The sequence below is a fragment of the Podarcis cretensis genome, assembly GCF_951804945.1.
Source record: "Podarcis cretensis genome assembly, chromosome: 1".
Lineage (NCBI taxonomy): Eukaryota > Metazoa > Chordata > Lepidosauria > Squamata > Lacertidae > Podarcis > Podarcis cretensis.
Genome location: NC_137170.1, coordinates 99411577 through 99426461, shown reverse-complemented (window position 1 = coordinate 99426461; position 14885 = coordinate 99411577). Strand labels below are relative to the sequence as shown.

The 14885-nt window shown below is 41.9% G+C and overlaps 1 protein-coding gene across 4 annotated transcripts in view; it reads left to right on the top strand.

The window, feature by feature from the left end:
• The window catches only part of ZRANB3 (zinc finger RANBP2-type containing 3), a 43173-nt gene that overhangs the window by 18836 nt on the left and 9452 nt on the right, over positions 1 to 14885 (top strand). For all 4 annotated transcript variants that reach the window (XM_079993188.1, XM_079993189.1, XM_079993187.1 and 1 more), the window contains exons 7-13: positions 1129 to 1300; positions 3048 to 3176; positions 4919 to 5038; positions 5239 to 5358; positions 6859 to 7038; positions 8883 to 9035; positions 13285 to 13735. In XM_079993188.1, coding sequence (XP_079849314.1) covers positions 1129 to 1300; positions 3048 to 3176; positions 4919 to 5038; positions 5239 to 5358; positions 6859 to 7038; positions 8883 to 9035; positions 13285 to 13735 — 1325 coding nt within the window. The remainder of the gene's footprint in view (positions 1 to 1128; positions 1301 to 3047; positions 3177 to 4918; positions 5039 to 5238; positions 5359 to 6858; positions 7039 to 8882; positions 9036 to 13284; positions 13736 to 14885) is intronic.

Here is a 14885-nt window from a genome sequence, read left to right as displayed (position 1 = left end):
TTGACCTTTAAAGCCCTATGCGGCCTAGGACCCACATACCTACGGGACCACCTCTCCTGGTATGCCCCACGGAGGACCTTAAGGTCCACAAATGACAACACCTTGGAGGTCCCAAGTCACAAGGTGGTTAGATTGGTCACCACTAGGGCCAGGGCCTTTTCAGTACTGGCCCCGACTTGGTGGAATGCTCTGTCACAAGAGACTAGGGCCCTGCGGAACTTGACATCTTTCCGCAGGGCCTGCAAGACAGCTGTTCCGCTTGGCCTTTGGCTTGGACTCAGTCTGACCCTTATGTCTTCCCTCCCCTTACGGTTTTGATCTATGGGCTACTTTTAAAATGAGATTGCATTTTAACCTGTATTTTAAATTGGGTCCTTCCCCCCCCCCCCCATTATGTTTCTATTGTAATTTTACTGGTGTTAGCCGCCCTGCGCCCAGCTCTGGACGGGGAGGGCGGGTATAAATTATTATTATTATTATTTATTAGGAATGTTTTGCTTATGACAGGACTGAGAAACTCCATGAGTGCATTTTGGCTTGCCACACAGAATGACTCCTCCCGCCCACCCAAACATGCTCTTCCAATCCTGTTAGGGCCAATTTATTGGGGCGGGCTGGAGGGCAGGGAAGGCCCTGTTGCACAAGAGGAAGGTTTTGCTCAGGGCTTCCACTGACAGGACCAATTAGTTGAACCCTCTTTTATTGAACCAGCTTTGGCTTTGCTACAAGAACTGAATCCACACACAAAAAGGAACACATAATTTGTTTCAAACGTCATACTATCATTTTGTTACCTGATTTATGAAGGAATTTGGTTCAGCATGTTTAGGGAAGTTTTTAATGTTTTATCGTGTTTTTAGTCTGTTGGGAGTCGCCCAGAGTGGCTAGGGTATAAATAATAAATTATTATTACTACTAAATTTTGTGTTTCTGCAACTTGATTAAGAGATCAACAACACTGTGGCTGCAACAGACCACTGAGATACTCCTTTATATGCTTTGCTTTTTTGCAGAGGTGTGGAATGCTGATCAAATAGACTTGCGTGCTTCTTCTTTGTAAAATCAAATGCTAACTAATGTTGATTTAAATTAAGTGTCCTATTTTTCACTGCTCTTTAATTGCTCCAGATTCTTTGGTAAAAGACGACAGTGGGACTGCAGAGGAGCTTCAAATTTAGATGAATTGCACCAGTTGCTAAGTGATATAATGATTAGGCGTCTGAAAAATGAAGTTTTAACTCAGTTGCCACCTAAAATCAGACAACGGATTTCTTTTGATCTTCCCCAAACTGCTGCTACGGTAAACCAGTGTACTATTACCTGTGTGATGGTGGTGGTTCATTTTTATGGTTTTAAGTGTTGTGTGTAGTATACACACAGAATTACCTCGTTCTGAAAACTCTCGTTGTGTGACTTGACTACATTTTTTTTAGCAGTTCTATTCAGTGCGACCCTATTCAAGAACCTCAACCTGTGTGGTTAAAAAACTAGGTTCGCCCAAGTATATAACTCAATGATTTCAGTGTCTCACTGACAACTTTAATAAAACCTAGTACAGCTGAACTCTTCAGGAACTTAACAGTACCTTTTAGAAGTAGCGTTTAACCTCTCTTTCAGCGGTTACTCTTTCAGCGGTTACTGAAAGAAGCAGTAACCAATAACTCCTATGAAAACAGTATCACTTTTTGCTAGTGGTGATATTCAGTTATCTATTAAAAAGGGGTTTAGAAGTCTTGTTTTGCATTTACTGCCATAATTCTAGGAGAACAATCTCTTCCTGCCTGGAACTTTTGTTTGAATACTTTAGCAAATTGGAAAGCATACTTTTATATACAGTTAAGTCCCAGTATGAACTTTGTGTAAGGTTTAGTAGTAATGGGCACTGTCCAGATAACCGTGGGTGGCATCCTGTGCAGGGCTAAGTGGGAAATGTACATGAGGACTGAGATCCACTTACATAATGGGACCTCTCTCCATGTCAGCCTCCCCCTCCCACTGCACCTGTTCTGGGGGTTCCTTCTACCCCGCAGAGCAAATTTAGGGGCCTGGGGAGGAGGGAAGAGAGAGCGGGAAAGTCCTTCTGTGCAAGCAGACCTTGTTTCACACACAACGACAACTTAGTTGAAGACTGCCACATGGAACAGTGTGGTGTAGTGGTTAAGAGCAGTAGACTCATAATCTGGTGAACCGGGTTCGATTCCCAAGCTCCTCCACATGCAGCTGCTGGGTGACCTTGGGCTAGTCACATTTCTCTGAAGTCTCTCAGCCTCAGTCACCTCACAGACTGTTTGTTGTGGGGGAAGAAGGGAAAGGAGAATGTTAGCCGCTTTGAGACTCCTTAGGGTAGTGATAAAGCGGGATATCAAATCCAAACTCCTCTTCTTCTTCTTCTTCTTCATGCTCAGTGCAGCTTTCAACACATTTTAAGAACCAAGAATCCCACTGGGTAATTTCAGAGGTACTTTGAGACACGGCACAAGGAGAATTCATGGTCTTCTCACTTGGTGCCAACAGCTACTAAAGTCAGAGTTTATTCATTTAAAATAGCATTATGACTAATGGTCTGAAACAATGACAATTGCTGTATTTTAAATAAGTAGCACAGTCAGTTGCACCGAATTAATAAGCACAGCAGTGAAATGTTTCGTTATATTTGCAAAGGCATTAAAGCAAGGTGCTGTAAAAGTATAGCCCTGAGACCAATGTGCTTCACTGTTTTTGATGTCTTTGCCAGCTTTCAGTTCTTTTTGAGCCTTGAAGAAGGGGTGTTTTTAGCCATTGATATATGACTGAAACAGAATGAGCTGTAAATTCTTTTTATTTTGATATTTTTGTCCCAAGCTTGTCTTGGGCTGCTATTCTTGGCAGCAACATGTGACTGACCTGCCTCTGCACTGGCATTCCTCTGAAGAAGCTGGCATCTTTAGGGACTCTTGTTTTTCTCTTTTCTTCTCGGTAGCAAAAGTAGGGCATGATTCAGAGAAACAGTAATTGTTTTGCCCTTTCACATTTTTTGCCTCTAAATATTGCCATTCCCTCCTGTGCAGGAATTAAATGCTAGCTTTGAAGAGTGGGAGAAATTAATGAGAGCTTCAAATTTAGATCCCGCGGAAAGTGACTTTTTCCAGGTGATGAGCCTAATTACAAGCATGTTCAAGCAGACTGCCATTGCCAAGGTAATCTTGACATGTCTTGCCATTTTTAACATTTATTTAAAGAATTGTACTGCCTTTTCCTTTATATACAAATTTGTCCGTTCATTTGTTAGATTGTCTCTTCCTGTATTTTCCTGAAAATTATAGCAGCCCAGTATAAAGTGATTTTTCTGTCACTGTATTTTGTCAAACTATCATGGCAGGCATGGGGGGTGAACCTCAGGCCCAGGGCCCAAATTTGACCCTCCAGCCATCTCTGTCTGGCCTTCAGAGCTCTCTCTAGGCCCCAATCCTCACCGGCTGTGCTTTGCACCCTCCTTGTGTACTTTCCTTGTCTGGAATGTGTCCTGGAATTGTGAGGGAGCCTCTCGCTTGCCTGTATAGAGAAGTCTGGCTTCTGTGAGGCTGCAGTGTAGCCCACTGTACACCGGAAAGGTTTGCATCCATGCTCTGGCCAGCTTTTGCCTCTGGACTTGCTTGCTACTGGCCCATGGCCCATGAGGGAATGAGTCCCTCAGAGTGAAAGAAGTATGGTTTTGAATAGTGTGCGGGATCCAAAGACACCCTTTGGTGAACAGAATTCCTTCCATTTTTGGAAGGGGCTCTGATGTATCAGGGCTTCTTCTGCAAATGGAAGTGCAAGATCATTTTTGCAGATTTTCCCTGCAGGCTGTGTACCACCTCCCACGCTGTTTTAGGGTTTCCCCCCAAATGAAGGGCTGCAGGAGCTATTAGCAAAAACAATCAAACCCCTCTCTCCCACCTTTCCCCACTTCCATTCATGGAAGCCTACACTGGGTCACACACTCATCTGAGAACAGAAGGACTTTGGTTCCTACCTATTGTCGTAAAGTATCTCTGAATTAATGAGCAGTATTCAGTTACACTGAAGATAAACTCTTGTCTCTAATTTTAGAATACAGGTTCAGGCTTTAGATAAGACAAGGCCACACTTTTAACTTTGTCTTTCAACTTAGTAGATAGTGTTCATGTTTTAATTATCTCACTTGGCACTGTCTTTAGCTGCAAATTTATTTTCAGTGCCAAGTTGCATTCCTGACTGCTTTTTAAGGGGCAGGCAGCAAGTAACACAGTGTACTTGTAGTAATAACACTTTGTGTTGGTTCCAGAGAACTGTAATAGTGGCTCACTTACAGTCCTCCTCTGTGCTTCAGCTCTCATTATCCCCAATAGAAGCGCCATCTTCTAAAAGAAAAAACATAGAGGGGGCCCAACACAATGTCCTGATGTCACACACGCAACATTGCACAACGTCGTGATGTCGCTCTGCGTTTGCTTTGAACAGTAGGGGGTCCTGGCCCACTCAAAACATTGAGGGAGGCTTGGCCCCCAGGAGTTGGCATGCATGATTCCCACAAAACCAATCCTGAAGGTCAGGCATCCTCAGGAATAGAATGGGATGTGGCCCAGCTGATAGAGCTGGGGTTCAGCAGAAATAGTTATCCCCTTTACACAAGCAGAAGGGTCTTTCCATTCTCACAGTTTGCCTTCAGATACAACCCTTAGTGGATCTACACTAATGATGATGTGCCAGTAAGATATATCTGTAAGATAACGTGATGCATAGATTGGCTTTTTGTTTGCTTGGCACACTTCAGATAATGGATATTGTTCAAACCGAGAGATGAAATTAACCTTGTATGCTAATGTAGTTTTCTCTTTTACATCAACACAAATTACTTTGTTTTATCCTTTTAACTGTTTTATTACAACAAAATTCCAAGTTGCTTTGTATGTTTTAGGCAGGAGCAGTAAAGGATTACATCAAAATGCTGCTTCAGAATGACAAACTGAAGTTTCTAGTCTTTGCTCATCACTTAAGCATGCTTCAGGCATGTACAGAGGCAGTGATAGAAAGCAAGGTAAGTGTGGCTTATTTTCTTCCACTGCTTTTAAAGGATCTTACTATCTAGCTCTAAACCAGTACACATTCTTTTTGGTGCTTGCTTTAAAAAATGCTTGCTTTTTTAAAAGTCTGCATTTGTCGCATCTTGGCTGTTCATATGCAAAGACAAGGATTTCCTTTAACTTTGGGTAATGCTTTGGTTTTCTTACTTCACAGGCTCGATATATTCGAATAGATGGAAGCGTACCTTCAGCTGAAAGAATCAGCCTTGTCAATCAATTTCAGAAGGACCCAGATACTAGGGTGGCCATTTTGAGCATTCTGGCTGCTGGCCAGGTAAGGACTAACAATATACAGGATACAACTTGTGAGTTACTGCTTATGGCATTTGAACTGTTAATATGTATTGCCACTGACTTCTTTTTTTAAAACCCTATGGGGCACACTGCAAGGCAAAGAGCTTGGTCAGTGAATTGACAGATGTCACAGAGACCACTTTGTGTGTGAGAAATTCCAGATGAAACTTCTGAATTAAAGCACTATGTAGAGTTGTACAGTAATATCACCTCTGGTCATTATGCTGATGTTACGCAACAGTTTGGGGGGAGGAGTCATGATCCTGCAGCAATTAATGCAGCAATTCTGTATAACTAAGGAAAAAGTTAACTAGTTTCTCCCATGGCTTAACCTTGAACAATAACCTGTCCCTATGTTTTGTTATGGTGTCATTTCTCACTCCATCAGCATAGGTCAAAGGAGTTCCTTAAATGTAGTATTTCATGACTTGCTCTTCAGTATATACCAATAGACATAAGAATTTTAAGATACGGTATGGGAAATACACTAACATTCCTATTCTGTTCCCTCAAAGTCAGTTTCAGCATTCAGGCCTATATTTAACGAAATAGTTATATAGTTCCCAAAGCTTGTTTGCTTTTCCCAGCTTGGTCTCTGCAGTGGACAGTAGTCTGTTGTAACATGGTTGCCACCACAATAAAAGAACAAATGCATTGTCCCCACACTTGTTTAGGACACATGTCTGCGAACTAAATTTCTGTGTTCAGGGGAATAAGCCCGTATGGAACCCACATGACTGGAGGGAATTTAGCTGAAGCATAAGAGGGACTGTCCCTGCTGTGGCCCTGGCTCTCTTGTGCCAGATGACAGGCTGCTGTGAGTCTGGCACAGCTGGCCCAGAAACGAGTGCATTTACAAAAAAATATACATGCTTAATTTAAGGACGTCAGTCTAAGTAGCAGGGTGCCTGCATAAGGTACTCAGGATGGAGCAACGGAGATAAGAGGATTTCCAGAAGCCGGTTTTATAGATAAGATAGAACAAAAGAAAAATCCATGATTACTACTGAAGGCTGTTGAGAGGAGAAGGGAGAAGTTCAGAGGAGGGATGAGAAGTGAGCCCAAGCAGTGATGGTTTGGCATTTGCAGGGAAAGGGTGAGTCCGAAAGCGGTGGGAGATGGCAGGAGAGAAAGCAAGGGTGGGAGGAAGTTACGCCTTTCCTTCCATATGATCTACCTGAAACTTAAAGAGACCTTAGTGTCAGGCTGTGGCAAGGTTTTGCTGGAAGGGAGGAGTGCAAGGTGGGAGGTGGGCCCCAAATTGGGAGTTCCTACTGCAGGCAGTGGGCGCCAGCAGTAACTGGAAATGTAATTTGTCATAGTTCCTTAAACCATGTTGGCTAACCATTTTCAGACTTAACTGAGCCTTCTGAGCCCAAGGCATTACGTGAGGACTCTCTGGCAAAAGCATTAAATACCTTTCCCTTTAGTCGATTCTGCTTTCCAAGCTGGAGCCTTCTTTTTTTGTCTTTATTTGTAGGGATTAACCTTTACTGCTGCCACTCATGTGGTTTTTGCTGAACTATACTGGGACCCTGGACACATAAAGCAAGCCGAAGACAGGGCGCATCGGATTGGACAGTGCAGTTCTGTGAATATCCATTACCTTGTCGCAAATGGGACGCTGGACCCTCTTATGTGGGGAATGTTGAATCGCAAGGTATGTTTTCGCACTTAAACGTTGGCAGACCTCACTGTCCAAAGCACGGCTCTAATATATCGACTATAGTACCCTCCTTACATTGTGAGTGCACATACACCTAACAACCCTATTTTCTGGATTGTCCCCTACCCTAATCACTTCATATGACTTTTGGTTCTTGGGAGGAGGCATGACTCTGTATCCGAAGAAAAGGTCAATAAATGATAGAATTTAAAATTCCTTTGGCTACAGAATTAAACAGAGTTTGTGTGTATTTTTTAAGCAGGTTTTTAAAAAACAAACAAACAGGTAAGACAGTTGAGAATGTCCTGTTAATAAAGTTTTTGTGTTTATAAAGCATTAGGACCAAAGCTAAAACTTCCTCAAAACCATTTTAGCTCTAAATATATTGGGTAGCATGTGGAAAGTAAAGCCAAAAATCTAGCTTTGATGACTAAAAGGTGAATTTGAAAACAAGATGAACTGAACCATTAAGAAGAATATAAGACTGACAAGTAGTTTTATATCCGTAAACCTGACTCAACAGAGAAGGCAGAAGAGACACATGACACTTCTTAGAGGTACACACAATAGGTTTAAATGAAATTTTGCTTCTCATTTTTTACCTATTTATACCTTGCTTCTATGCATATACTTCTGAAGTGGTTCAGTTTTAAAACCACCATATAAATATCACCACTAAAACACATAGTCAGTGATGCTTGCTAAAATTCACTTTACAAAAGCCCATTTCAACAAGTCGGCAACAGATATTATCTATAGCCTGTGCTCCCCTTTGATCTGTTTATGACTGACAGAAGGACTTCTAAACACAGTGTCTGGAAGCCTTCTAAAACCTGGAACGTGAGCTAGTCCTGCTACTCCTTCTTGTGTACAGAGCACCATAAATACTGGGAAGGCTGTCAGCCTTGTAGCCATCTGCCCTGTACTTCAGATGGCAGAGAAATCCACAACAGGATTCCCTCAGGTAAACTTAAAGCAGGTGTGGGGAACCTTTGACCCTCCAGATGTTGCTCAACTACTTGGCCATGGGCAACGCCCATCGCCCCCAAGCAAGCATGGCCAATGGCAGTAAGATAAATGATAGTAAATAATAAAATACTATTTATTTTAAGACATGTTATTTGTTGTAATACAATTTATTTAGTCTACATAACCAGGGGGCATAGGGCATGCAGTCTGGTTGGAATCTTTACCTTTGGAAATGTACAGTGGTACCTCAGGTTAAGTACTTAATTCATTTCGGAGGTCCGTACTTAACCTGAAACCGTTCTTAACCTGAAGCACCACTTTAGCTAATGGGGCCTCCTACTGCTGCCGTGCCACCGGAGCACGATTTCTGTTCTCATCCTGGAGCAAAGTTCTTAACCTGAAGCACTATTTCTGGGTTAGCGGAGTCTGTAACCTGAAGCGTATGTAACCTGAAGCGTATGTAACCCGAGGTACCACTGTAATTGTTTATTTTAGGCTTTTGCTGATGAACCAAATGGGTTGAGTAGCAACCCTTGTCACGTGACAGAGGCAGGAGAGCAAAGGACTCTGGGAGGCAGGCTCAGTCCCCTCAGTTTTTTTCTCTCCTGCCTGATGGAACAGATCGTTTCTCAATTGCTTTTTTCCATCCAGAAGTAGAATTGATTTTGCTTCTGAGACAAAGGGGCTGCCTACTGCTGCCCCTGCTCTGGCATTAGAAGAGGCTTAGCAAGTTCATTGGTTTGGGGTAGGAAAGAATAGTTTCTGGACCCAGAAAGTACTGTGCCCCAACCCTATGCACCACCCTAGACAAGCATGGGATGAAGTTATGTTGTCAAGTGTGAAACTGTTTTTAATCTTTCTGTCTGCAGGCCAGTGTTACTGGGACCGCACTAAATGGCAAGAAAGAAAAACTGCAGGCGCAAGAAGGTGACAAAGAGAAGTGGAATTTCTTGAATTTTGCTGAAGCATGGATCCCAAATGAAAATCTAAATGAGATAAAGAATGAAGTTTTATTCACTCACGTAAGTACAAAAAGACGCAGGTGGTGCTGTGGGTTAAACCACAGAGCCTAGGGCTTGCCGATCAGAAGGTTGGCGGTTTGAATCCCCGCAACAGGGTGAGCTCCCATTGCTCGGTCCCAGCTCCTGCCAACCTAGCAGTTCAAAAGCACGTCAAAGTGCAAGTAGATAAATAGGTACCGCTACGGCGGGAAGGTAAACGGCGTTTCTGTGCACTGCTCTGGTTCGCCAGAAACAGCTTAGTCATGCTGGCCACATGACCCGGAAGCTGTACGCCAGCTCCCTTGGCCAATAAAGTGAGATGAGCGCCGCAACCCCAGAGTCGTCCGTGACTGGACCTGATGGTCAGGGGTCCCTTTACCTTAAAGTACAAAAAGAGATCATGTGTGGTGCTTAACATGTTCACGTATTTCTGAAGTCTGGGCATTCACATGAGATGTAATTTGAATTGCCATGTTGCCAGGACTACATACTTAGACTTCCTGCTTTGGTTTGCAGGCATGTTAGTACCTGAGATTCACAGGACATCCTATATGTACCTATATTCTCTTGTTGTTGGACAAGTCTGGGTTGTTTCGCAGTTTCATTGTTTTTTTTTTTAATCCAAAAGCAAACTGGACAATTTAAACTTTTATTAGCTGTATTCAAATAGTCTGTCCATCTTCATTCTATTCAAATGACCCGAAACCATGAAACCCACCTGGGACTTCCATTGCCAATAATCACTTTCACATCTTATTGATTATACATGCCCTTTATTTTAGTTTAATTGCAACCATTTATTTGCTTATTTTGCGCCTGAACGTATGTCAGTCTGTATGGATACTATCCAATTGGTACCCGTGCACTTGTCAAAATGCTTTTGATCTTGCAGAGACATCTGCTAATACGGTACAGATATTGCCAACGTGGCACCATTGTAAGCTTCGAATATCCCCCAGTGTCTACAAAGCCTTGGAGACCCACACCCCCTTTTTCTCCCTTGCAAAATACAAAACGCTGAAGGAGGAATTTGAAAATGGTGCTCTTTCCCACTTCCTGTTTGAACTCTATGCATTTCAAGGCTCAGATTAATCATACTGGGTCTGGCTTTTACACAAATCCTTTGGAAAAATGAAGTGCATTTGTGTGTGCCCTTTCTTTTTTGTTCTCTCTCTCTCTTTGTCTGAAAGGAGCTGATCTGTGGGAGGGAGGGAGAATTGAGTACATGAATCAGGAGTACATGAATCAGATCACTTCCATGGATGCTAGGGCACCAATTAGAGATACATACGCGCACAAAATAGTAATTTCAAGATCACTGCCACAGTCATACTTAGTGTGGCAGTCAATTAAGTTTTACTTAGAGTATAGACCCATTGAAATTAATGACTGTGACTAAGTTAAGTTCATTCTTTATTTTTATGTACTTATTTATTAAATTTACATTCTGCTATTTGTCCGAGGATCCCAGGGCACAGTATAAAAACACAAAAAATACATAACACAGTAGCAAACAAAGCAATAAAAAACCCATACACAGACTGTTTAAAAGGCCAAGGATTGTTTCATTAGTCTAAAGCCTAGGAAATGAGGGATGTTCTCACCTGGTGCCTAAAGATAGGTAATGAAGGTGCCAGGAGAGCCGCCCTAGGGAGAGAATTCCACAAATGAGGAGCCCCCACAGAAAAGGCCTGTCCTCATATGGCCACCTTCCAGAACCCTCATGGAGGGGGCAGATAATGGCCTCTGATGATGATCACAGGGTCCAGGTTGGTTCATATGGAGAGAAATGGTCCCTTGAGGTATTAACTTCATTCATTTCAGCAGATCTATTCTCAGTAAAACTTAGCTGAATACCGCCCTTCATAATTTTTTTTAGTAAAGAAAATTTGCTTGTTTCACTTGTGAAATGTTGCTTCTGATCTCTGCTTCGTAATATAGCTGCCTGCCAAAATAATTTGGTGAGTGGTTGTATGAGTGTTTGGAAGTTGTTCCTTCAGTTTATATCAGCTATTGTAATTTGATTCCAAAATCTCATCAACAGTTTGTGAACTGACTAGGAGTTTGCTATAACTTCTGTGAGAATACATTCATTTCCTACTTTTTAGGGTTGTTGGTTGTTTTTTAAAACCTATGGATTTATGATGGTGCTAACTCACCTGGGATTTTGCCAGGTCACTGGTTACTACTGTGCAGCAAATGTAGTGCACCCTGCTGCCATTTATCAGTATATCATACCCGAAAAGGATCCTCAACAGATTTGGTACAGCCAAAATCCACTTCTTCAAGCAGTAGCCTCATTGTAAATATGGATAATACCCTTGGAATGACTGCAGAGCAGTTCACTGCTCTGTGCCAGACTAATTTGAGTACTCAATATGTTGTCTGTATGATACATCAATTAGCCTGTGGCTTTATAAGGCAGTTTGGTTAATCTTAAATACAGAAAGGCTGCATGTGCATACCCTGCCAGATTGGATACATATAACCTTTTGCTTTAATATGCAGAAATGGCTTTGCAGTTAGGTGGTTCATTTAAGCATAATACAAGAAGGGGGAGATTTGTTCTTAGGTTTCAGGTTCTGAGACCCAAGATGGCATGCAAATCCAAAGCAATTTAACATGACTCCAGCTGTGTTATAATAACCAAAATGGCAATTAAAGTTAGTATGTTTTTGACTGTGTGATTCCTTTGACCAAGCTGGGAACATTAATCATTTGCATGCAGTTACAGTATTGTGAAGATCTATTTAGCCTATGAGTCAAGTAAGAACCATTTGTAAACTGCAAAAATAACTCTGGACCTTGGCTGGGATGGGGCTATTGGCTACCATTCTGGAACAAGCACCATGCCTCTCCTCTCTTCCATGCAACCACAATTAGAAGCTTTCACCTTCACCTTTTGTTTAACCATATCTTAGTATGGTTATTACAGTGGTACCTCAGGTTAAGTACTTAATTCGTTCCGGAGGTCCGTACTTAACCTGAAACTGTTCTTAACCTGAAGCACCACTTTAGCTAATGGGGCCTCCTGCTGCCGTCGCGCTGCCAGAGCACGATTTCTGTACTTATCCTGAAGCAAAGTTCTTAACCTGAAGCACTATTTCGGGGTTAGCGGAGTCTGTAACCTGAAGTGTATGTAACCTGAGGCACCACTGTATTCATCTTAACTGAGGTTTGTTGAAACAAACCATTTTTATAAACCGAGGCTGAAAGCTGACTTATTCCAAACAAACAAAAATGTTACATTTACCCAATGTTTGTCAGGTTTTGATGACTCAAGAAGCTGTAATTAATCCAAAAATTACACTGAAACCTTCCAAACACCTTGAAGCCATACCAGAGCAGGTGAAGGGCAACACAACACCTCAAGGGGGGGGGGCTAGGCCTGTTCCCATCATAATAAACTCGAGGTTGGGAAGCTCAGGCCTCAGGATTTCTTTACATGTCCCTCAAGACTCTTAGTAGGCCATACCTCTCACTGGTCCTGCCCCTCCTCAAATGGCAATGTCTCTTACTTGTCTTGGTGGTGGGTGAAAGCTCTGGTTTTTGTGTAGCTGGAGTGTAGTCTACGCTATAAAGGTAAGCCACATTTACTGCTCAGGCCACTTTTGCTCCCACCTACCACTGGCATGGGCCCCCAGCATAATGCTGTCGTTGGACTGAAAAAGCTTTTCTGCCTTTGCAATAAGTTTTACTCAGAGTACACCCATTGACCTCAATGGGCCTAACTTATGTTTATTGATTTCTGCGTGGCTGCTATGAGTAAAATGTAGTTGAATACCATGCCAATCCCATGATTTTATCATGACACCAGGCTTCAATCATTGGCTTCACTGCAGCAGTTGAAACTGGTGTTGTACCTTGCTGATCTCCCATGTAGCATCCGACTTGCTCAGTAGCATGAATCAAATTAATAAAATTCATAAACTAAATTAATATATTTAACGCATACCTGATAATGTGTCTTTCATGGGAAGCTATATCTTAGCAAGACAGAACATAAACTTTTTTGAGTGTTGCACTGACAGCTTACCAGAAATAATAACACAACGATAGGTTAGGAAGTAGTCTAGAATCCACCAGATTGGAATATTGGTCCTAATATTTTCTTGATATGTCAAGTTTTTCCACTGAAAATTTGCTGTATTAAAAGACTACCTATTGGGGAAACGCTGCAGTTGGAAAGGTTAATAAATTAAGAAATGGAAGATTGAGACAATGGTTTGCAATGAAAGAGATGTAATGGTTGTTTTATTATCTGCCCTAGTTTGAAAAGGAAAAGCAGCATGATATCCGTGCCTTCCTTTCACCAAAACCAAATGCTGAAAAAAAGCGAAAAACTCCATCTTGTGATAAGGCTTCAAGCTTCAGTCCAGCTTCTTCTCAAGCCTCCATTGAAATGGACCAGGCAAATGGTGGTTCTTTGGACTCTGAGGAACTCATTGAGAAGGATTTGCTTTGTAGAGAAGCAAAGAGACCAAGAGCTTTACTGCCATCAACTCCAAAGAGCTCTCCTGAGAAAAGGAGGAACTCTTCATTTGGAAAAACAAACCTTCCCATTACAGAAGAAACCACACAAGAAGGTTTTGGCATACCATTACCTAATTCAATCAAAGGATGCCCTTCTGAGACAACCTGGCGCTGCAGCCTCTGCACTTTCAGTAATAATTCACTGCTGCCTTATTGTGAAATGTGTGAATCTCCTCGGAGAAAGAACAGTAAGTAAGCCCCGTGCTCCAATTAAGATCTCCTTTCTTTCTTTTTTAAAAAAGCCATTTTTTAAAATGGCACAAAAGAATGCTTAAAAATATGAAGTATTGGAAGAAAAACTTGAGTGACTTTTTTTCTTAAAATTTTCAGAAAAAGCTTCCAAAATCTTCACTTTGCCTATAAAGTATAACATGCCATACATTCAGTGGCAATGGGTGCCTCTGATATTACCATGGTGTAAATGTAATACTTTGTAGTAGAAATTCAATTTCCTTGGCACCTTACTTTTCCCAGTCCTCTTCAGGAAATAACACTTCTTTCCACAAGTCCATGAAACGTGTGTGTTTTATTACTATTCTTGGTCAGACAATGCACTGTAGCTATCTCAATTACCTTATTATAAGATAGGTCATTTTATTGGAGATTGACTTTGAAAGGATATATGGCATTTTATATTTATAAAAGATACCTAACAACCCTAAATCCAAAATTCAATTTGTATAAGGTTTTGTTCATTTTTTTAAGTTTGGATTTTATCTGCATGTGTTTGCCATATGTCCACCTTGCACACAGAGAAGCTCATTGCCTTCTTACCTCAGGGCTGCCAAATCTACCACACTTTACTGTTGCAGCTGCAGAATTCTCTGTCCCCCAGATTGAATTTCTTTTTCGGTATTAGGGCCTGGATCCAAAGCTCTCCCCTGCCTGCACAGTCAGAACAGCATTTCAGCCTGTACAAGAAGACTTCATGATGGCTCCCAGTCTCCCTCTTCCTGCTGCAGCCCTTATCCCATACCATATCAAATTCTTCTCTTGAGGGCCCCAAATACTCTGGAGCAGGTTTCTGATGGACTAACAGTGGGAAAGAGGGGAGAAGGTCTTCATTTCAAGAATGAAGCTTTCGCACACATTAGGATCAAAGCCAAGGTTGCTGTTCATGAAGCCTATGCAATGAGTTGCCAGTCATGTGGCAGCAACCAGACATAAAAGTTTTTTCTGCATTGGGTGGCTGTATAGCATCATCCTGTCTAATGCCACTCTGTACTAGGAGGGAAAGAGTCAGCAGGCACAAGCTATGGCCTGCCTTCTCTATGGAGAACTGTCTATATAATTGGTTGTGTTGGCAACTCTTCTTTCAAGAGCTAACTAGTGGACTTT